The 24,943-nt window shown below is 40.3% G+C and overlaps 1 protein-coding gene across 2 annotated transcripts in view; it reads right to left on the bottom strand.

Moving 5' to 3' along the window:
* Positions 1-24,943, bottom strand: part of LOC128638698 (AP-2 complex subunit alpha-1) — a 112,230-nt gene that overhangs the window by 56,160 nt on the left and 31,127 nt on the right. For both annotated transcript variants that reach the window (XM_053690820.1, XM_053690819.1), the window contains exons 12-14: positions 8,023-8,120; positions 6,383-6,614; positions 5,954-6,118 (exon numbers count right to left, since the gene is read on the bottom strand). In XM_053690820.1, the coding sequence (XP_053546795.1) occupies positions 5,954-6,118; positions 6,383-6,614; positions 8,023-8,120 (495 nt within the window). The remainder of the gene's footprint in view (positions 1-5,953; positions 6,119-6,382; positions 6,615-8,022; positions 8,121-24,943) is intronic.

A 24,943-nucleotide genomic window follows, 5' to 3' on the forward strand; every position in this document is an offset into this window, starting at 1 on the left:
GGGTGAAGTGGTGACTGGAGTATAATTTAAAAGATATTTACCTGCCTTAAAACAGGGCGGGCCGTGGACTGATCACACAACAGAAGAAAGGAATTTATCAGGTAAGCATAAATTATGTTTTCTTCTGTTATGTGTGATCAGTCCACGGGTCATCATTACTTCTGGGATACCAATACCAAAGCAAAAGTACACGGATGACGGGAGGGATAGGCAGGCTCATTATACAGAAGGAACCACTGCCTGAAGAACCTTTCTCCCAAAAATAGCCTCCGAAGAAGCAAAAGTGTCAAATTTGTAAAATTTGGAAAAAGTATGAAGCGAAGACCAAGTTGCAGCCTTGCAAATCTGTTCAACAGAGGCCTCATTCTTAAAGGCCCAAGTGGAAGCCACAGCTCTAGTGGAGTGAGCTGTAATTCTTTCAGGAGGCTGCTGTCCAGCAGTCTCATAGGCTAAACGTATTATGCTACGAAGCCAAAAAGAGAGAGAGGTAGCAGAAGCTTTTTGACCTCTCCTCTGTCCAGAATAAACGACAAACAGGGAAGAAGTTTGGCGAAAATCTTTAGTTGCCTGCAAGTAGAACTTGAGGGCACGAACTACATCCAGATTGTGTAGAAGACGTTCCTTCTTTGAAGAAGGATTTGGACACAAGGATGGAACAACAATCTCTTGATTGATATTCCTGTTAGTGACTACCTTAGGTAAGAACCCAGGTTTAGTACGCAGAACTACCTTGTCTGAGTGAAAAATCAGATAAGGAGAATCACAATGTAAGGCTGATAACTCAGAGACTCTTCGAGCCGAGGAAATAGCCATTAAAAACAGAACTTTCCAAGATAACAATTTTATATCAATGGAATGAAGGGGTTCAAACGGAACACCCTGTAAAACGTTAAGAACTAAGTTTAAACTCCATGGCGGAGCAACAGCTTTAAACACAGGCTTGATCCTAGCTAAAGCCTGACAAAAGGCCTGGACGTCTGGATTTTCTGACAGACGCCTGTGTAACAAGATGGACAGAGCTGAAATCTGTCCCTTTAATGAACTAGCTGATAGACCCTTTTCTAAACCTTCTTGTAGAAAGGACAATATCCTAGCGATCCTAACCTTACTCCAGGAGTAACCTCTGGATTCGCACCAGTATAGGTATTTACGCCATATTTTATGGTAAATACTTCTGGTAACAGGCTTCCTAGCCTGTATCAGGGTATCAATAACCGACTCAGAAAAACCACGTTTTGATAAAATCAAGCGTTCAATTTCCAAGCAGTCAGCTTCAGAGAAGTTAGATTTTGATGTTTGAATGGACCCTGTATCAGAAGGTCCTGTCTTAGAGGTAGAGACCAAGGCGGACAGGATGACATGTCCACTAGATCTGCATACCAAGTCCTGCGTGGCCATGCAGGCGCTATTAGAATCACTGATGCTCTCTCCTGTTTGATTTTGGCAATCAATCGAGGAAGCAGCGGGAAGGGTGGAAACACATAAGCCATCCCGAAGTTCCAAGGTGCTGTCAAAGCATCTATCAGAACCGCTCCCGGATCCCTGGATCTGGACCCGTAGAGAGGAAGTTTGGCGTTCTGGCGAGACGCCATGAGATCTATCTCTGGTTTGCCCCAACGTCGAAGTATTTGGGCAAAGACCTCCGGATGAAGTTCCCACTCCCCCGGATGAAAAGTCTGGCGACTCAAGAAATCCGCCTCCCAGTTCTCCACTCCCGGGATGTGGATTGCTGATAGGTGGCAAGAGTGAGACTCTGCCCAGCGAATTATCTTTGATACTTCCATCATTGCTAGGGAGCTTCTTGTCCCTCCCTGATGGTTGATGTAAGCTACAGTCGTGATGTTGTCCGACTGAAACCTGATGAACCCCCGAGTTGTTAATTGGGGCCAAGCCAAAAGGGCATTGAGAACTGCTCTCAATTCCAGGATGTTTATTGGAAGGAGACTCTCCTCCTGATTCCATAGTCCCTGAGCCTTCAGAGAATTCCAGACAGCGCCCCAACCTAGTAGGCTGGCGTCTGTTGTTACAATTGTCCAGTCTGGCCTGCTGAATGGCATCCCCCTGGACAGGTGTGGCCGATAAAGCCACCATAGAAGAGAATTTCTGGTCTCTTGATTCAGATTCAGAGTAGGGGACAAATCTGAGTAATCCCCATTCCACTGACTTAGCATTCACAATTGCAGCGGTCTGAGGTGTAGGCGTGCAAAAGGTACTATGTCCATTGCTGCTACCATTAAGCCGATCACCTCCATGCATTGAGCTACTGACGGGTGTTGAATGGAATGAAGGACACGGCATGCATTTTGAAGCTTTGTTAACCTGTCTTCTGTCAGGTAAATCTTCATTTCTACAGAATCTATAAGAGTCCCCAAGAATGGAACTCTTGTGAGAGGAAAAAGAGAACTCTTCTTTTCGTTCACTTTCCATCCATGCGACCTTAGAAATGCCAGAACTAACTCTGTATGAGACTTGGCAGTTTGAAAGCTTGAAGCTTGTATTAGAATGTCGTCTAGGTACGGAGCTACCGAAATCCCTCGCGGTCTTAGTACCGCCAGAAGGGCACCCAGAACCTTTGTGAAGATTCTTGGAGCCGTAGCCAATCCGAATGGAAGAGCTACAAACTGGTAGTGCCTGTCTAAGAAGGCAAACCTTAGATACCGGTGAAGGTAAGCATCTTTTAAATCCACTGTGGTCATGTACTGACCCTTTTGGATCATGGGTAAGATTGTCCGAATAGTTTCCATTTTGAACGATGGAACTCTTAGGAATTTGTTTAGAATCTTTAAATCTAAGATTGGCCTGAAAGTTCCCTCTTTTTTGGGAACCACAAACAGGTTTGAGTAGAACCCTTGTCCTTGTTCCGACCGCGGAACCGGATGGATCACTCCCATTAATAACAGATCTTGTACACAGCGTAGAAACGCTTCTTTCTTTATCTGGTTTGTTGACAACCTTGACAGATGAAATCTCCCTCTTGGGGGAGATAATTTGAAGTCTAGAAGGTATCCCTGAGATATGATCTCTAGCGCCCAGGGATCCTGAACATCTCTTGCCCAGGCCTGGGCGAAGAGAGAAAGTCTGCCCCCCACTAGATCCGATCCCGGATCGGGGGCTCTCGGTTCATGCTGTCTTTGGGGCAGCAGCAGGTTTCCTGGCCTGCTTGCTCTTGTTCCAGGACTGGTTAGGCTTCCAGCCTTGCCTGTAACGAGCCACAGCTCCCTCCTGTTTTGGTGCAGTGGAGGTTGATGCTGCTCCTGTTTTGAAATTCTGAAAGGAACGAAAATTAGACTGTCTAGCCTTAGCTTTGGCTTTGTCTTGAGGTAGGGCGTGGCCCTTACCTCCTGTAATGTCAGCGATAATTTCTTTCAAACCGGGCCCAAATAAAGACTGCCCCTTGAAAGGTATATTAAGTAATTTGGACTTAGAAGTAACATCAGCTGACCAGGATTTTAGCCACAGCGCCCTACGTGCCTGTATGGCGAATCCTGAGTTCTTAGCCGTAAGTTTGGTTAAATGTACTACGGCCTCCGAAATGAATGAATTAGCTAGTTTAAGGACTCTAAGCCTGTCCGTAATGTCGTCTAGCGTAGATGAACTAAGGTTCTCTTCCAGAGACTCAATCCAAAATGCTGCCGCAGCCGTAATCGGCGCGATACATGCAAGGGGTTGCAATATAAAACCTTGTTGAACAAACATTTTCTTAAGGTAACCCTCTAATTTTTTATCCATTGGATCTGAAAAGGCACAGCTATCCTCCACCGGGATAGTGGTACGCTTAGCTAAAGTAGAAACTGCTCCCTCCACCTTAGGGACCGTTTGCCATAAGTCCCGAGTGGTGGCGTCTATTGGAAACATCTTTCTAAATATTGGAGGGGGTGAGAACGGCACACCGGGTCTATCCCACTCCTTAGTAACAATTTCAGTTAGTCTCTTAGGTATAGGAAAAACGTCAGTACTCGCCGGTACCGCAAAGTATTTATCCAACCTACACAGTTTCTCTGGTATTGCAACGGTGTTACAATCATTGAGAGCTGCTAAGACCTCCCCTAGTAATACACGGAGGTTCTCCAATTTAAATTTAAAATTTGAAATATCTGAATCCAATCTGTTTGGATCAGAACCGTCACCCACAGAATGAAGCTCTCCGTCCTCATGCTCTGCAAGCTGTGACGCAGTATCAGACATGGCCCTAGTATTGTCAGCGCACTCTGTTCTCACCCCAGAGTGATCACGCTTGTCTCTTAGTTCTGGTAATTTAGACAAAACTTCAGTCATAACAGTAGCCATATCTTGTAATGTTATCTGTAATGGCCGCCCAGATGTACTAGGCGCCATAATATCACGCACCTCCCGGGCGGGAGATGCAGGTACTGCCGCGTGAGGCGAGTTAGTCGGCATAACTCTCCCCTCGCTGTTTGGTGAAATTTGTTCACATTGTACAGATTGACTTTTATTTAAAGTAGCATCAATACAGTTAGTACATAAATTTCTATTGGGCTCCACCTTGGCATTGGAACAAATGACACAGATATCTTCCTCTGAGTCAGACATGTTTAACACACTAGCAATAAACTTGCAACTTGGTTATAATCTTTTTTAGCAAAAACGTACTGTGCCTCAAAGAGGTACTAAACGATTAAATGACAGTTGAAATAATGAACTGAAAAACAGTTATAGCATCAAACTTTAAAACAACACAACTTTTAGTAAAGGTTTGTTCCCATTAGTAAAATAACAATAATTAAATTTGACATAAAAATTACAGAGCAACGTTTTTATTCACAGTCAATATAAAATTCTCACAGCTCTGCTGAGAGAATCTACCTCCCTCCAAAGAAGTTTGAAGACCCCTGAGATCTGTCAGAGATGAACCGGATCATGCAGGAAATATAAGAGTAACTGACTTGAATTTTTTGATGCGTAGCAAAGAGCGCCAAAAACGGCCCCTCCCCCTCACACACAGCAGTGAAGAGAAACGAAACTGTCACAATTAAAACCAAACAACTGCCAAGTGGAAAATAATGCCCAAATATTTATTCACTCAGTACCTCAGAAATGTAAACGATTCTACATTCCAGCAAAAACGTTTAACATGATAAATACTTATTAAAAGGATTAGTGACTTTTAACAGAGTAGTTCCGGTGAAATACCATCCCCGGAATACTGAAGTGTATACATACATGTCATTATAACGGTATGGCAGGATTTTCTCATCAATTCCATTCAGAAAATAAAAACTGCAACATACCTCAATGCAGATTCATCTGCCCGCTGTCCCCTGATCTGAAGCTTTTACCTCCCTCAGATGGCCGAGAACAGCAATATGATCTTAACTACTCCGGTTAAAATCATAGTAAAAAACTCTGGTAGATTCTTCCTCAAACTCTGCCAGAGAAGTAATAACACGCTCCGGTGCTATTGTAAAATAACAAACTTTTGATTGAAGTCATAAAAACTAAGTATAATCACCATAGTCCTCTCACACATCCTATCTAGTCGTTGGGTGCAAGAGAATGACTGGGACTGACGTAGAGGGGAGGAGCTATATGCAGCTCTGCTGGGTGAATCCTCTTGCATTTCCTGTTGGGGAGGAGTTATATCCCAGAAGTAATGATGACCCGTGGACTGATCACACATAACAGAAGAAAGCACTCACTTTTACGTACTAACATTTACATTTTTTTTTTATATTATTGTGGTGAATAAATCTACCTTTTTTTCTTGTCAGAATTATGAAGGCTTGTCCTTCAACAACACAACTGCATGATTTCTCCCTGTTCTTTAGAAAGCATTGAAAATACACTACTAGTTGCATTCCTGCTATTTTCAGTTTAAAACACCTTATTTAACCCTTTTATGCAAAAACAAAAAATATTCTTAAATTGCTGCTCTTTCATAAGTTTTATTTTTAGTACAATGTTCTTTTAACAGAGAGAAGTTCCTATATTTTACCGCAGTACTGGGTGTAGGTTCTACGCCACCATTAATTTCAGAGTTCTGGTCTTTTTTTCCTTCCTCCAGCTCATTAACTGCACCAGGTCCTTTCTTTTTCTTTAGTTTGGCAAGGATTGAGGATTCTCGCTCAGGGAACGGGGGCATTTCTTCTAGAACTGTCGCCTGTTACAAAAAGATAAAGAATTTCATGCAAAAAGGATAATATGACAAGTACAGATTAATGTACTTTTTATGGGATTTTATCCTATAACAGACGTCCTTTTGTGCACAATTTAACTTATATCTAGTTAGCCTGAAATGTTTTACTACTAATAAACGTAATAGCATTTTGTGGTAACATATTGGTTTATGGCAGGTCTAAACTATTTAACGTTTAATTAAAAAGCAAAACCCGGAACAAAATAAAAAAGGCATGAGTGTACTTACAAGGACGTCAGTACTGGCGATAGAGCTGAGTTTCAGATACTCAACAGCTCGCTGCTGCAACTCCACGTCGGCATTTCTGATCTGGCTGTCGGAACGAAGCACATCTTGGATAGTGGGTTTCGTCTCAGGGAAGAGGTTGATGAATTTGATATAGGTGGAGAGTAGGAGGGCTCTTGTAGATACACTGCATAGATGGAACTTGGAGTGCAGCAGGTTGAACTGTACTAGAGGACTGTGGTGAAAGTAAAGAAACAAAAATAAGCTACTTAGACCATGTCAACTAAAATCCTAAAAACTGTGACCAAAATAATCTAGGGGATAATATTGGAAGAACAACTGGTACTTTCAGTAATTATAACGCTATATGTCACTTGTAGAAGGCATGGGGTACGGTACAAATAAACAAGAATCTTCACAAAATAATAATGTGCACACATTTTTTATCGTAAATAGATCTCTTTAGGGCCATTAAACACATTGTAATATAAAATGTTTACATTATGTGACGTATAAACAAACTTTACAATAATAATTGTGTTCCCTTTTTCTGTAATTGATTTGTAATTTTGTAAATTGTAAATTGAAAATTGTAATTTTCTGTAACTTGAAAAGTAAGGCTTTCCAAAAACCTGCTAGAAGTGGAAGAGTAGACTCCAGACTTATCTTTCCTTTATAGAAATCATTCACGCTAGCATGTAATTAATGTTTGATGTCCCTATAATTTGTTCAAAGTGGTCAGCTGCCTTTTTTTTATTAAAAAAAGAAAAAATAATTAATTTAAACTATAATGTTGAGTATTTTACCATAATCTTAAAGGGACAGTCTACACCAGATAATTTCTTTGTCTTAAAAGATAGATAATCTCTTTATTACCCATTCCCTAGTTTTGCATAACCAACACAGTTATATTAATACACTTTTTACCTTAGTGATTGTGTTTCTTAGCCTCTGTAAACTGCATTTTAGCCAATCAGTATTACAGTGTTATCTATATGAAACACATGAACTAACACCCTCTAGTGGTGAAAAACTGTCAAAATGCCCTGAGAGAAGAGGCGGCCTTCAAGGGCTTAGAAATTAGCATAAGAACCTCCTAGGTTTAGCTTTCAACTAAGAATACCAAAAGAACAAAGCAAAATTGGTGATAGATTTAAATTTGAAAATTGTTTAAAATGACATGCCCTATCTGAATAATGAAAGTTTGTTTTGGACTAGACTGTCCCTTTAAAGGGATACTAACCCCAATTTTTTTATTTAATGATTCAGATAGAGCATGCAAATTTCTAATTTACTCCTATTATCAATTTTCATTCGTTCTTTTGCTATCTTTATTTAAAAAGCAAGAATGTAAAACATAGGAGCCGGCTCATTTTTGGTTCAGAACCTGGGTTATGCTTGCTTATTGGTTTGCTAAATGTAGCCACCAATAAGCAAACACTATCCAGAGTGTTGAACCTAACATGGGCTGGCTCCTAAGCTTCACATTCTTCTTTTTTAAATAAAGATAGCAAGAGAATAAAGAAGCATAGATAATAGGAGTAAATGAGAAAGTTGTTTAAAATTGCATGCTCTATTATGAACCATGAAAGAAAAATAATGTGGATTTAGTATCCCTTTAAATAAACATCTGCTGGTCATACCTGGATCTGGGGTCTCCTGCAATGAGATTTCCAAACTCGCCAAGGATGTAACCCCCCACTTTCACCATGTTCTCATGGCAAGCTGGGGCCTGCAATGCCTAGCACCAAAATGCAAATATAAGTAGTCAAAATAGAGTTTAGAGAAATAAAGAGATACATACACAGTGGTGGAACAATATCACAATGGTTTACCAATAAGGTGAGAGATTACTAAGGGAGTATATATATATATATATATATATATATATATATATATATATATATATATATATATATATATATCTATCTAAGGATAGATATACGTTTCTCTATCTATCCACATACACACACTATAGCCAAAAGTATGTGGACACCTGACCTTCACACCTATATGAGCGTGCTGGAAATCCCATTCCAACAACCCCCCCCCCCTTTGTGCCTATACCACCTGCTACTCCTCTGGGAAGCCTTTGCACAAAATTCTGGAGTGTTAGTGAGAATTTGTGCCCATTCACCATAATGAGTGATTGTGAGTTCAGGCATTGATGTTGGATGAGAAAGTTTGGCTTGCAATCAGCGTTACAATTCTACCAAAAGTGTTCAAAGGGGTTGAGGTCAGTCTTCAGAGAATATCTCGCCATCAGAGGCCGAATAAAAATCCTGAGACTCCCTAGCAGTCTGTGCTGGAGTAATGTCCCTGGAAGAGTCAGTAGTAATGTGCTTGGTGTAACGCTTACTACCTCTGACACCGCAAATTGTAAAGGGTCCTTAATATTAGGCGCAAAATCCTTCACACCTTCTTGAACAGCAATAACAAAATTTATGCTTAACTGATAAATTTCTTTCTTTCCGGATATGTAGAGTCCACAACGTCATTCCAATTACTAGTGGGAATATCACTCCTGGCCAGCAGGAGGAGGCAAAGATCACCACAGCAAAGCTGTTAAGTGTCACTCCCCTACCCATAATCCCCAGTCATTCGACCGAAGGGAAATGGAAAAAGGAATAACACAAATGTGTAGAGGTGCCTGAGGTTTATTAAAAAATAACTGTCTTAATTAAGTGTGGGGTCGTGGACTCTTAATATCCGGAAAAAAAGAAATTTATCAGGTAAGCATAAATTTTGTTTTCTTTCCTAAGATATGGAGAGTCCACAACAACATTCCAATTACTAGTGGGAACCATTACCCAAGCTAGAGAACACGGAATCAATAGGGAGGGAGAACATGACAGGCAGACCTAAACAGAAGGCACCACCCCTTGAAGAACCTCTCTCACAAAAGAGGCCTCAGCCGAGGCAAAAGTATCACATTTGTAAAATTTAGAAAAAGTATGCAGAAAGGACCAAGTTGCAGCCTTGCAAATTTGTTCCATAGAAGCTTCATTTTTGAAAGCCCAAGAAGAGGAGATAGCCCTAGTAGAATGAGCTGTAATACTCTCAGGAGGCTGCTGACCAGCAGTCTCATAAGCAAAACAAATTATTATTTTCAACCAAAGGGAAAGAGAAGTAGTGGTAGCCTTTTGACCCTTGCGCCTTCATGAGAAACAAACCCAGAGGTGGCAAACCCAGAGGTGGCAGAGATGACATCTTTACTAGGTCTGCATACCAGATCCTGTGAGGCCATGCAGGAGCTATTAGAATTACCAACGCTCTCTCCTGTTTGATACGAGCAATGTCTCGTGGAAGGAGCGCAAATGGAAAAAACAGGTATGCAAGACCGAAAACCCAAGGAACCGCTAGAGCATCTATCAGAGCGGCCTGAGGATCTCTTGACCTTGAACCGTACCTTGGAAGCTTGGCGTTGTGCCGAGACACCATCAGATCCAACTCCGGCACTCCACTTGAGGGTTAACCTGGAGAACACCTCCAGATGGAGAGCCCACTCCCTGGGATATGTCTGTCTGCTCAGGAAATACGCTTCCCAGTATGTGGATGGCAGAAAGACAACAATTGTGAGTCTCCGCCAACTGAATAATCCGAGCCACCTCCTTCATGGCTAAGGAACTCCGAGTTCCTCCCTGGTGGTTGATGTAAGCCACTGAGGTGATGTTGTCCGACTGGAACCTGATAAACCGAGATAAGGACAATTGAGGCCAAGCCATCAGAGCACTGTAAATCGCTCTCAACTCCAAGATGATTATTGGAAAAGTAGACTCCTCCGAGTCCATAGTCCCTTAGCCTTTAACAAGTCCCAGATTGCTCCACAGCTTAGCAGGCTGGCGTCCGTGGTCACTATCACCCAGGAAGGTCTCCGGAAGCATGTGCCCTGAGGGCAAATGCTCCTGAACAAGCCACCACGGGAGAGTCTCTTGTCGACTGGCCTAGATCTATCCTTTGAGATCTGAATGGTCTCCGTTCCATTGACTGAGCATGCATAACTGCAGAGCTCTCAAATGTAATCGAGCAATGCATGGAAGTGACCATCAGACCAATTACCTCCATACATTGAGCTACTGACGGCCAAACAGTAGACTGAACAGAGAGGCAAGAATCATGGATTTTCTGACCTCTGTCAGATAAGTTTTCATAGATAGGGAATCTATTATGGTTCCTAAAAAACCACCCTTGTAGCTGGAACAAGGGAACTCTTTTCCAGATTCACTTTCCATCCGTGGGAATGTAGAAAAGACAACAAGATCTCTGCATGAGAGTTTGCTTGTTGAAAAGATGGCGCCTGAACCAAATATGTCGTCCAGATAGGGCACCACTGCAATTCCCCGAGACCTGATCACTGCCAAGAGAAAATTCTGGGAGCTGTGGCAAGGCCAAAACGGAAGAGCCACAAACTGAGAGAGTTTGTCTAGAAAGGCAAATCTCAGGAACTTGTGATGATTTCTGTGGAGGGAAACATTAAAATATGCATCCTTCATTCAGGTCTATGGTTGTTATGAACTGACCCTCTTGGACCAAAGGAAGAATGAAACGAATGGTTTCCATTTTGAAGGACGATACCCTGAGAAACTTGTTGAGACACTTCAGATCTAAAATGGGTCAAAAAGTTTCCTCTTTTTTGGGAACCACAAACAGATTTGAGTAAAAACCTAGACCCTGTTCCTGTCATATCACAGTAATTCTCTCTCTCTATACTTCATGATTTCCACGTTTGACTGTCCCTTTAAACATAATATCACATGACCGTTATGCCTTTATAAGCCCTCCTCTCTAATTCAACTGTGCTTGGTAATTTGATTCGCATGAGGAGTGAACATAACTTTCAAGAAGCTCTCTCTATTTCATCAAGTGTTTGCTAACCTTCAATCTGCAAAGTTCTTTTCAATTACAGGACACCATTCTTTGTTCAGCAACGCTAACTGACATACAGCGTGTCCGCAGTAGTTCAGCGTCTGACGTCATCAGCACTCCGGGAGTCAGTGTCGCAGCTCCTCTCTCTTGTCGGATACAACTCTGCTTCTCAGGACAACTTATTCGCCAGCTAGCAAAGACTCCACAAGTACACGCTGGTCATGAAGTCATGGGTATCGTACTTTACATAAAGTTATTGCCGTAATAACGCTAATATCATATTATTCCAAAGACTGTATAAACTAACAAATCAATCTTCTACATATACGTTACTACTGGAAAGTTTGCATGCTTAACATCTTCTGCATATAACCTGGTTATTTCTGCATACAATATAATGCTATAACAATCCTGCTGTATCTATAAATAAGTTTGCATATGAACTAAACTACCCTAAACATTCAAGTTTTGTATCTGAGTGATATGCTACATTCCATATGAAGAGATACTAACAGAGCTTCAATTACATAAAGTTGATAATATTTCACATTCTCCAAAGAGATTATCTATTATTTAGCAATTAGCTATTATATTAATTTGGAGAGTATTAGCACATACATAGTATTAAACTTTGAACACATTGTTGTGCATATCTGCTGCAACTAAAGTTAGTTGTAATTTACTTTTGACCTAAACAGGTCACCCTCAGTCAATGAGCAAAATAAGGTTCCTAGTTTATCAAGGTACCTAGGTTTGGTGTGAGACTGAGTGGAGTAGATACAACTGGGTTCTCATTAATCATATAATAAATCCTCACATATTACCAAGCCCCTTAACCCACTTGTATCTATAATGGATGTTACTGAATTATCCAACCGTGTTGGAAGCCTTTCTCAAAATATGGATATAATGATCCAGGGTCTTAGGGACCTCCAAGTTGAAAATCAGGAATTACGAAAATACATTAGGGATCATGTACCTGCTCAAACGTTACCATCACCTCTTGTTTCCCCTGAGCCACAAATATGTCCACCTGAAAGATTTTCTGGAGACAGGACTCAATTTAGAGACTTTAAAAATTCATGTACTTTATTATTTTCACTGAAACCAAGAACCTATCCTACCGAAAGGGTTAAAGTTCTAACGGTAATTTCTTATCTCACTGGTGAAGCCAAGGCATGGGCAAATGCATACTATGAGAAAGAAGATCCCATCTTAAACTCATTAGAATCATTTTTTAATGCCATGTCCTTACTATATGAAGATCATGACAAACAAGCATCAGCAGAAAATTCGATCAGAAATTTGCGACAAGGTAGACGCCCTGTAGAAGAATATATAACTGACTTCAAAAGGTGGGCATCTGACACACAGTGGAATAACCCAGCTTTGACAAATCAATTTCGTATTGGATTAGCGGATTCTTTAAAAGATGAATTGGCACGTGTAGTTATTCCTAAGGACTTAGAAAATCTTATGACCTTGTCTATATCTATTGATCGTCGTTTGAGGGAAAGGAAGATTGAAAGAGGGTCATCAGAATTATCTACCAAGAAATCCTATAGCTCTCATTCAGTTTCCACTGTCCGATCAACTGATGAGCCTATGGAGATAGGCTTTGTCAAAGGTCCTCTTAAACCGGAAGAAAAGGCCAGACGAAGACAACATAATCTTTGTTTATATTGTGCTGCTAAAGATCACGGAGTAAAGGAGTGTCCAATTCTGTTAAAATCAAAAAAGGGTAAGCAAGAGATAGCTCATTTAAATGAGACTGTTATAAAAAACTCATCTCACTTTACTCTTTCTGTTTGTCTACAGTGGGATCAACATCAACTTAAAGCCCAGGTGGTAATCGATTCAGGAGCAACTAATAATTTCATTCATTCTTCTTTTGTTGAAAATCACAAGATTCCTATAATTAAAAAATTAATTGCATTACCTATTCGAGTCGTTGATGGTTATTTTATCAATTCAGGTCCTGTGACCCATCATACAGTTCCATTATCATTAGCATTTTCATCAGGTCACTCTGAATTGTGTACCTTCGAGGTTATTCATTCTCCTTTATACCCCATAATTCTAGGACTCTCATGGCTAAAGAAACATCAACCAACCATCTCATGGAATAGTGGTTCTATTTCGTTTGACTCACCATATTGTAAAACACACTGTACACAAACACAAACTCTATTACAGGTCGATATGACAAATATACCTACAGAGTACTCAGATTTTAATGATGTTTTTGATAAGGTTGAGGCTCAATCTCTAAATCCTCACAGACCTTACGACTGTCCTATCGATTTAAAACCAAACAGTAAAATTCCTTATGGTCGTATATATCCACTCTCTGAACCAGAACTGCTTCATCTCAAAGGATATCTTGAGGAAAATCTAAAAAAAGGTTTTATTCGGCCTTCTACATCTTCAGCTGGTGCCGGAATCTTTTTCGTGAATAAAGATGACAGTCTCAGGCCTATAATTGACTATAGACAACTGAACAACTGTACAATAAAAAATAGATATCCTTTACCTCTTATTCCAGAACTCATAGAGAGGTTACAGGGAGCTACCATTTTCACCAAACTGGATTTAAGAGGTGCATATAATTTAATTAGAATTCGCAAAGGTGATGAATGGTTAACTGCCTTTCGTACAAGGTATGGTCTCTACGAGTATTGTGTTATGCCTTTTGGTTTGTGCAATGCACCTGCAACTTTTCAGTTTTTTATTAATGATGTTTTCAAAGATTTACTCGACACATACATTGTCATTTATTTGGACGATATTCTCATCTATTCAAATTCCAAAGAGGATCACATACAACATGTCAGAACAGTTCTTTCAAGATTAAGACAGAACAACTTATATGCTAAGGCAGAAAAATGTATATTCAATTCTGATACTATTTCTTTCCTGGGGTATCATATTTCACCAAAAGGAATATCCATGGAGGACAACAAAGTACAAGCTATCACTAACTGGCCTATTCCAAAAAATAAGAAAGAGCTCCAGAGGTTCTTAGGATTCTCAAATTTTTATAGAAAATGTATTAAAGGTTTCTCTACTATCGCAAAACCTCTCACACTACTCACCCGAAAAAACCACAAATACCACTGGAACCAACAGGCAGATGACTCTTTCAATGCTCTCAAACATAGTTTCATTACCGCTCCAATCCTACAATTCCCAGATCCATCGAAACAATATACATTAGAAGTAGATGCATCCGAATTTGCAATAGGAGCCATTCTGTCTCAAAGAGATTCTTCTACCAACATGCTTCATCCTGTCGCATATTATTCTCGGGTTATGAATTCTGCCGAAGTTAATTACCCAATTGGGGAAAAAGAACTTCTAGCCATCAAGGCTGCATTTGAATTTTGGAGACATCTACTAGAAGGGGCAAGATTTCCAATCATCATATTTACAGATCATCGTAATCTACAATATCTAAAAACTAATAAAAGTCTTTCTTCCAGACAAGTCAGATGGAGTTTATTCTTTACTAGATTTGATTTTCTAATCACTTATCGTCCAGGAGTAAGAAATACAAAGGCAGATGCTCTATCTAGATATTCAACTCCATTAACTGAGAGTTCTGAACTAAACTCAATAATACCACCAGAAAAATTCATCTGCCTCTTAGTGGGGAAAACATCTATTTTCAAAGAACAACAACAGAATGATCCATTGATTAATGATTCCAGGATTCATAAAGGTAATGATGGATTTTTCTACCATGGTCATGCACTGTATGTTCCAGAATCTCTTAGGAATGACATTTTAGCTATGGCACATGATATTCCACTATCAGGACACCCTGGTTTCAAGAAAACTCTTCATTTAATTCAAAGGGATTTCTGGTGGCCACATATGATTCAGTCTGTTAAACAATACATACAAGGGTGTGCTGTATGTACCAAATGTAAATCTCAAAGAATTCACCCTTATGGTTTACTTTTATCTCTTCCAATCGCTGACAGACCTTGGCAAGATATTGCCCTAGACTTCATTGTCGATCTACCTCGCTCTTCTAACAACACAGTCATCCTGGTTGTTGTGGATCTCTTTTCAAAAATGGCACATTTTATACCTATTCACACTTTACCAACAGCTTCAGAAACAGCAGAATTGTTCATCAAACATATTGTCAGATTGCATGGGTTACCTAATTCTATTACGACTGACAGGGGTACACAATTTACCTCTCGATTTTGGACACAACTCTGTTCTAGTTTGCATATTGATCGCCGTTTGAGTTCAGCTTACCATCCTCAAACAAACGGTCAGACCGAAAGGACTAATCAGAGTTTAGAGCAATATCTAAGATGCTACTGTACATTTCAACAAGACAACTGGTCTTCTCTTCTACCTACTGCTGAATTCTCCTACAATAACACCATTAATTCATCTACCAATACAACTCCATTTTTCATTAACTATGGGTTTCATCCCTCTTATCTTCTTTAAAGATCAGAAAGTTCTTGTCCTTTGGTAAATGACACTGTGAATACGATTGCTGAAGGATTCATTCAACTAAAACAGATTTTACTACAATCTCAAGAAAAGCAAAAACGTTATTATGACTTAAGGAGAACGAAACCTCCTGATTATAAGGTGGGAGATCTAGTTTGGCTGTCTTCTAAACACTTGAAGCTTCACATTCCCAGTAAAAAGCTTGGTTCTCTGTTTATTGGTCCTTACAAAATTATTAGGATTGTTAATGCTAATGCTGTCACTTTACAACTACCGAATTCTTTTAAGATACATCCAACATTTCATGTATCCCTTTTGAAACCTTATGTTCCAGTCAGAGATCAAGTCTTGACAAATCAAGTTCCGACACTCATTGAGGATGAAGTTTCATACGAAGTTGAATCCATTCTAGATTCTATAAGAATTCTCTACAGTATTTAGTCCGGTGGAAAAATTATACATCTGAAGAGGATTCTTGGGAACCATCCACTAACTTATCAGCCCCTAGATTGGTATCTCTATTTCATCGCAGACATCCAGACCGTCCTAAACCCTGATCTGTGGAGCAGATCGTTAAGGGGGGTGTCCTGTCATATCACAGTAATTCTCTCTCTCTATACTTCATGATTTCCACGTTTGACTGTCCCTTTAAACATATCACATGACCGTTATGCCTTTATAAGCCCTCCTCTCTAATTCAACTGTGCTTGGTAATTTGATTCGCATGAGGAGTGAACATAACTTTCAAGAAGCTCTCTCTATTTCATCAAGTGTTTGCTAACCTTCAATCTGCAAAGTTCTTTTCAATTACAGGACACCATTCTTTGTTCAGCAACGCTAACTGACATACAGCGTGTCCGCAGTAGTTCAGCGTCTGACGTCATCAGCACTCCGGGAGTCAGTGTCGCAGCTCCTCTCTCTTGTCGGATACAACTCTGCTTCTCAGGACAACTTATTCGCCAGCTAGCAAAGACTCCACAAGTACACGCTGGTCATGAAGTCATGGGTATCGTACTTTACATAAAGTTATTGCCGTAATAACGCTAATATCATATTATTCCAAAGACTGTATAAACAAACAAATCAATCTTCTACATATATGTTACTACTGGAAAGTTTGCATGCTTAACATCTTCTGCATATAACCTGGTTATTTCTGCATACAATATAATGCTATAACAATCCTGCTGTATCTATAAATAAGTTTGCATATGAACTAAACTACCCTAAACATTCAAGTTTTGTATCTGAGTGATATGCTACATTCCATATGAAGAGATACTAACAGAGCTTCAATTACATAAAGTTGATAATATTTCACATTCTCCAAAGAGATTATCTATTATTTAGCAATTAGCTATTATATTAATTTGGAGAGTATTAGCAGATACATAGTATTAAACTTTGAACACATTGTTGTGCATATCTCCTGCAACTAAAGTTAGTTGTAATTTACTTTTGACCTAAACAGGTCACCCTCAGTCAATGAGCAAAATAAGGTTCCTAGTTTATCAAGGTACCTAGGTTTGGTGTGAGACTGAGTGGAGTAGATACAACTGGGTTCTCATTAATCATATAATAAATCCTCACAGTTCCCTTAGTGGAACTGGAACAATCACTCCCAGGGAGAAAAGGTCCTAAACGCAGTTCAAAAATGCCTCTCTTTTTACCTGGTCTGTACATAATCTTGAGAGGAGGAATCTGCCCCTGGGAGGGCAAAATTTTAATTCTATTTTGTAACCCTGAGATACTACATCCACAGCCCAAGGATCTGGGATATCTCATATCCACGCTTGACAAAACAGGGAAAGTCTGCCCCCCACTTGATCCGATCCTGGACCGAGGGCAAACACTTCATGCTGACTCAGACTCAGCTGAGGGTTTCTTAGATTGCTTCCCCTTGTTCCAAGACTGATTGGGTTTCTAAGACTTGGCTGCTCCTGCTTGGAAGAGGAAGACTTTTGACATTTGAAGTTACGAAAGGAATGAAAATTACTTTGACGTCCTTTAGGTCTGTTCTTCTCGTCTTGTGGTAGAAAAGATCCTTTCCACCCGTAATATCAGATATGATTTCTGCCAAGCCAGGTCCAAACAAGATTTTGAAATGTATCAAAAATACGGGGAAAAGGTGTCGGGTGGGTAATCACAGATATTGGTGTATGCAGCTATGCAGTGGAAACAACAGTCTTCAACACAACATGTGTAACATCTGATGCGAACATTCATATGGTTATGCAGAGGAAGATTAACACCCCTTGGAGAGTTACCCTACCCCTATGGGGGTGTGACTAGAGACACTCGGCTATCACAAACTGTGGCCCTAAAGGTATGATACAATGTAACTCATCTGGACACAGTGTTCATCAAGGCACATACCTGCCATTCTCCCCGGACTTGTTAGGCATTCACTTGGAGCAGTCGTAAAAAACACTGCCTCCCCTCCGTGTGTCAGATGCTACTGTCCTGTAGAACGCTCCGGGCTGTGTCTTGGATCGCCTCCAACGGCGGTAAAGCCGATATCCCTTCTTTCTGCTTACGTCCTTGGTGGTGTGTGATCACTGTGGTCAGGACATTGTTTGCACCCTGCGTCTGTGCTCACTCAAAATGGCCACTGATGCAGACGAACATAAAAAAGTAGAGGAGCACAGACAGGGGTATAATGCAAGTGAAATATTTATTTACAAGTAGCGCGATAGCACAACATGAATGTGAAAAATACAATTATACACGACAGTGTCACTCGTGTATAATTGTATTTTTCACACTCATGTTGCGCTATTTGTAAATAAATATTTCACTTGCATTATACCCCTGTCTGTGCTCCTCTACTTTTTTTAATGTTAGTCTCCAAACAAGATTTTACCCTTGTAAGGAAGCGCCAGAAGCTTGGACTTGAAGGTAACATCAGCTGACAAGCTAGGGCTAGGACGGTGAAGTCAGACATCTTAGCTCCTAGTCTAATAACTTGCATGTTAGCATCATAAATAAAGGAATTAGCTAGTTTGAGAGCCTTAATCCCATCTTGGATCTCCTCCAACGGAGTTTCTACTAAAATTGATTCAGACAAGGCGTTGCACCAATAAGATGCCGCACTTGCTACTGTGGCAATACAAACTGCAGGTTGCCCTTGAAGACCTTGATTAACAAACATCTTCAAATAAGCTTCCAGCATTTTGTCCATGGGATCCTTAAAGGAGCAGCTATCCTCTATAGGAATCACAGTTCTCTTAGCCAGAGTAGAAAAAGCCCCTTCTACCTTAGGCACCGTGCGCCATGAATCTTTAATGGAGTCAGCAACAGGAAACATCTTTTTAAAGACAGGAGACGGGGAGAAAGGTATCCCTGGCTTCTCCCATTCCTGTGAAATAATCTCTGTCACATGGTCTGGAACAGGAAACACCTCCACAGAGGAGGGAACATCATAGTATTTATTATGTTTGCTAGACTTCTTAGGGTTGACAATGACAGAAGTATCGGAGTCATCCAAAGTAGTCAAAACATCCTTTAACAGTACACGAAGGTGTTAAAGCTTAAATCTGAAGTTTACTTCTTCAGTATCAGATGAAGGAATTATAATGTCCGAATCTGAGATTTCGCCCTCAGAGGCTACCAAACTATCCTCCTCATCAGACTTATGAGGGAGGGCAACCTGCGTAGCAGTAGGAGGAACAGAAACCTTACTATCTGAATCTCTAAATTTTCCCTTTTGCGTTTTTCCAGCATAGGAAAAGCAGATAATGACGCAGATACCACAGAAGATACCTGTGCAGCAAAATCTGCAGGCAAATAAACTCCTTTAGGAGGCTGAGACGAACTGCAGGGCACTGTATGTGACGCCATTGAGGCTTGGGACGTTTAAGGAGAAAGCCGTGGCATTGCCTGAACAGCATCATCCTGAGAGACATTGGGCTCAGTGGGCAACAATTTATTTTTATTTTTAAGAGTTCTAGATAAGCATGCAACACAGAATTGCATAGGCAAAACAATTTGTGCCTCAAGGCATAATAAGCATTTATTTATCTTGATCCATGCCCAAAATATCAAAATTATTTTAGGTATAAAATAAACGTTTAAATTTATCTTGTAACTGTCACTTTAAGAAACAAAAAAAGTACTTTTTGGATTTTTTTTTTTTTTTTTTTAAACTTTGCTAGCTGAACAAAAACTAAGTCAGGACCTCTGCACCTCAGCCTAATTGAGGTGTCTTACCTAAACACTGTAAACAACAATCACTCTCAAAGTCACTTTACACTGATGATAATGATAACAAGGACTCTCCAGCCAATCCGAGCTGTCCCCGGAATGGAATGAGCAGAGGAGATGTAGGACTGACGCCGCTCCGCTTAGACTAAATGCGGAATAGGGGAAGTCACATGACTTATCCAACTTTTTTCAAGAAACTGCGCAACTGAATTAAAAGCGAGCGTCTCCAAGACTGACAGTTTATCCTCTAAAGGAGTCTCTTGAAAACCACCCACACAATATTCAGTACTTCTTTAGGGTTGACCGTTTCTCCCATTCCTCCTGAGAGACATTGCCATGATGAATAAAATGTACATTAGCCACAATAATAATGGATATGCTTGGGGAACTTCCGGCCGGCGGCCATCATAGGTCGCTCAATTACTAGCTCCTATAAGCTTCATCACTAATCTGCTTCTAATCAACCTCTACGACAGCCATCGCTCAGCTATGTGCATCGCAAGAGATACTATTTAAGAACCTCAATAACCAGCACTAACTACTATCAAAATTGAGGCACGCTACGATTGACTGGAAACTTTCTGAGGTTGAAGCCTCCTAATCAACCCCCCGGCAGAGCACCCTTGGGTCTCTGTCGTTAGAAGGTACCTAGAGAGTACTAACTATTTACACTTAGGGATTCACTTATTATTTTAACAGAATGGAACGTGAGGAAGCTTTCCTACTCAAACAGATTACCATTCTTCTCAATGATCACTTCACACAACTCATGAGTGACATAGCTGCAGCTTGGGGAAATGCTGGTGCCCATACTCAACAACACAGAACAGATGCGGCTAAAGTGGTAAATCCTAAGCCGGAGCCTACTGAAGAGTGTAACACTCGATAAAACAACAGGGCAAGACTCCTCCGGCATGCGTAGGCTACAGTGAAAGAGTGAAGGCTCTAGCTGTTACAGAGAATCATGAGAGATTGGATACGGCGACCTATACCATGCCTCCCAAACCTTCTACCGCCTCACTTTCGGCCCCTAGGAAGATTCCGAGTCGACCGGCTCTGAGGAAAAGAAAGTCCGCTGTTCGTGCACAGCAGTTTAAGGTAGTTACCGTTGATGTGGCTGTGTCCCGCTCTTCATACAACCAATCGAGTGATTTAAATACACAGGAGCTTTTTACAAGAGGTCACCTTCCGTCCTGCAGGCAGGTTTGTTCAGTCCTCTACTGCGGCTTTGTATATTCAACGTCCCATATCACTGATCTGAGAACCGGAGTGGGCTAGAAATTGACATGCACATATGCCTTTTGGTGGTGAGCAGGGGGCCCTTCACAGCTTGTAATGTACTGGAACACTTGCAACCATACAGACTTTTTAATATATGTCTGGGGACTAAGTCTGCACTAAAATCGTACCTAACTCTTATCTCACGATAGAGGTTAAACAGCTGTGCATTTATGTTTGTCTGCCCTGATACCATTAAGACATGTCTTCTACAGTTAAGGCTAGCCATAAGATTGCTGCGAGGATAGCTCTCATGTTTCCCATATATTCAAATGTTAACAGTGCACCAGAACATTTGAAAACACATGGATTTTCTGTCAAGTGTCTGGGGACTAAGTTTGTACTAGAATTGAATTTACTTCTCACCCCATAATATGGGTTAAACAGTTGTGCAGTTATGTTTGTCTACCCGGATATAATTGAGACATGTTTTCTGCAGTTAATGCTAGCTATATGTTTGCAGTGGGGGTGGCACACTTGGCTCCTATACATTCTTAAGTTAATAGTGCATGGTTTTACCTCAACAACACTTTATGCCAATAGCACTCGATTAGACATCCATAAGAACAAATGTATATACTCCCGAAAGGGAGATTAGTTGCTAACATTATCTGTTATTTAGCAATCATCTTTTCCTCTATGATGTGTTCACGGTTTAGATGGCGTCATTTTCTAACCCTTATGAGGTGGAAATTTTATAAACAATATTACTGGCTAGGGTCTGTAGACTTATGCTCCTTATGGGTATGTTTCCATGTGACCTTTAGAATTTTCTGCCATCTCTCTCCCTCAGGGAATTCACTTAGGATGAGCTGGGTACCTGACAATTACAAGTGCTCCTGGGGCTTATACACAGTGGGGGGGTCTGATGCCTACGACCAGGGTAGTGGATTCTTCCATGCCTTTACTGTTGCCAGACCTATTTAATTTAAACTATACTATTCCAATATGCAACCTTTGCAGAAGTTTATAACTGCCTAGCCCCACCAATACCTTAACCAGTTATCTTTATCCTTTATACCTTTTTACCCTTATTGTGGACAATCTAGCTCACATGCTGAACCACGCACAGCTTTCCCTAATGTTAGCTAACCTGAGATGACCTTTTCTCATAATCCTTATATAGCATTAACGCAATCTTTTTTGTTCACATGCTCTCCGTTGAGGAGTAAGATTATCCCCTTATATTTTATTCTTTTACCATCTATTCTCAGTTTCGGTGTTAAATTATTGTTCCAGTTCATGTAAAGCCTTTATAGCTTATTATTATAATGCTTCCTTTTTAACTTATCATGCGCCCCTATCTTTATATCCCATATCATGGGCTTTTCAGAGCCGTATAATGTTTACATAATATATCAAAAGCAAACAGGTACCATATCCTCTTCCATCCCAGATTACTCACACTCCATTAAAACTGAGTCATATAAAAAAAAAACCTCCCCAGAAAACCATAAAAACCTGAGGTATTCCAGTTGAGATCCAAGAGAGGTCTCCTTATTTCAATTTACCTTCTTCTATTTAACCCACCTTTAAACATTTGAGGCCCAAGAGTGGCCTTTCGAGTCTAGTTTGGAAGGTTTCACAATGTACAGGCAATAGGTATCAATGCTGTTAGCTTAATCTGTTAAGTATACTTTTGTTGAGTCACGAAATTCAGTGTGAACATACTGTTTCTTATTATTCTTACTTATGGAATATGTTATATGTGTAGTGCCATATTGTAATATTCTTTACATATTGCCTGTTTATTACCTCAATAAAAATTAATAAGAATCAAAAAAAAAAAAAAAAAAAAAAAAAAAAAAAAAGGATATGCTTTATTTACAAATAAAAAGCATTAACCCCTTAGTCTCCCTTTGTTATCACATAAACAGTGCCTGCACCCTGTCTGAAAGTATCCTTACAAAGGATATTTACATGTCCCACGTTAAAAATGCAAATCAATCTTCTTAAAGGGACACTGAACCCAATTTTCTTTCTTTTGTGATTCAGATAGAGCATGCAATTTTAAGCAACTTTATAATTTACTCCTATTATCAATTTCTTTGTTCTCTTGCAATCTTTATTTGAAAAAGAAGGCATCTATGCTTTTTTTTGTTCAGACTCTGGACAGCAATTTTTTATTGGTGGGTAAATTTATCCACCAATCAGCAAGAACAACCCAGGTTGTTCACCAAAAATGGGCCGGCCTCTAAACTTACATTCTTGCATTTCAAATAAAGATACCAAGAGAATGAAGAAAAATTGATAATAAGAGTAAATTAGAAAGTTGCTTAAAATTTCATGTCTATCTGAATCACGAAAGAAAAAAAATGTCCCTTTAAGTGCAAGTCTCCATACTTAAAAGACAAAAAAGGCACTTACCTGCAATCTAGCTGTCAGGCAGGACGACAGCTTACAAGTTGTGAGAGGACACATACTCCTTACAGAGACCTGTAGAAAAAGAAAGAACAGAGTAACCAACTCTGGCTTTCTATAACTAGGGCAGCAAAATGTTAGGAAACAAAGTAAGGACCACCTCACAATTTCCTAACTGCTTAAAAGCCACCACTACTCTACTGAAGAGATTGACGTTGACTCAGCTATACCCAAATCCATGCTTGCAGGGAAAAGTACCCAAAAAAGGAATTCATTTCTTCAGACACCAAACTTCACCTCCTTCATTGACAGAGGCAAAGAGTATGTCTGGGGAGTATGGGTAGGGGAGTGACACAGGGTGCTCTTTGCCTCCTCCTGCTGGCCAGGAGGGATATTCCCACTAGTAATTGGAATGACGTTGTGGACTCTCCATATCTTAGGAAAGAAAACCTGAGACTGAATAGATGTGGTCATCTGAAATGACTGACTGTGAAACAGATATTAAGCAGGGATTACAAGTTGTGCAGGAGGGCACACTGTGGCCTGTTTGCAAAGTAAGCATTTGTTGTTAATTCAAACAAACTTCTGAGATTCCCCCTCAGAAGTGATAGAATCTATAGGGAGATTTGTGGAATGCTCCATAATGAACCCCTAATAAGTTTTTGATAACTTTAATTAGCTACTAGTTCAATTATAAATATATCAATATATTTCACCAAAAATATTTGCACCCAATGAGTATGCAGTAGGGGGTAAATTCCTGTATAGGCTTAAACCCTGAACCATAACCCAGCCACACTTGGATACAACCGGAGCCCACTAAGAGTTTAGTGTGAGGGTCTTTCCTCCTCCAGTGATTGTGAATAGTCTGGCGGGAAGATCACTGCAGGATCCTCCTATTTGTCTGAGGAGATGCTGCAGACGCCGAGAGTGGAGCCATAAGTGAGCCAAACCCACCCACTGTGGTGGGAAATATAAAGCCTCATCCAAAAGTGGAAAGCCTAATGGTCGCCTACTCCGCCGCCATCTCATGTGTCGGTGCGCTGTTGGTCCTGATTGAAAGACAACCGTGTCTCTTAGTCCTCCAAGTGCACCAAAGTAATTAGTGATACCCAGCACCCTCATGCATAAGCACCCATCTGGAAACTAATAAAGTATCAAATATAAAGGATGTGCACAAACCTCTAACATGGAGGTATAGAAATGTTTATCTGTGCAGGATATCTTACTGTATACTAAGCAGCTTTTGTATCCCCTTCATAGCGACTAATCCGCAAGACAGGAATCAATCCATAAATGCGCCTTTAGTGTAACCAACATCAAGGACAGCAAAAAACTACAGGGTACATAACCTGGTGATCAGGATGAGGCGTAGGA

The sequence above is a fragment of the Bombina bombina genome, chromosome 8 (genome assembly GCF_027579735.1).
Source record: "Bombina bombina isolate aBomBom1 chromosome 8, aBomBom1.pri, whole genome shotgun sequence".
NCBI classification, from domain to species: Eukaryota; Metazoa; Chordata; class Amphibia; order Anura; family Bombinatoridae; genus Bombina; species Bombina bombina.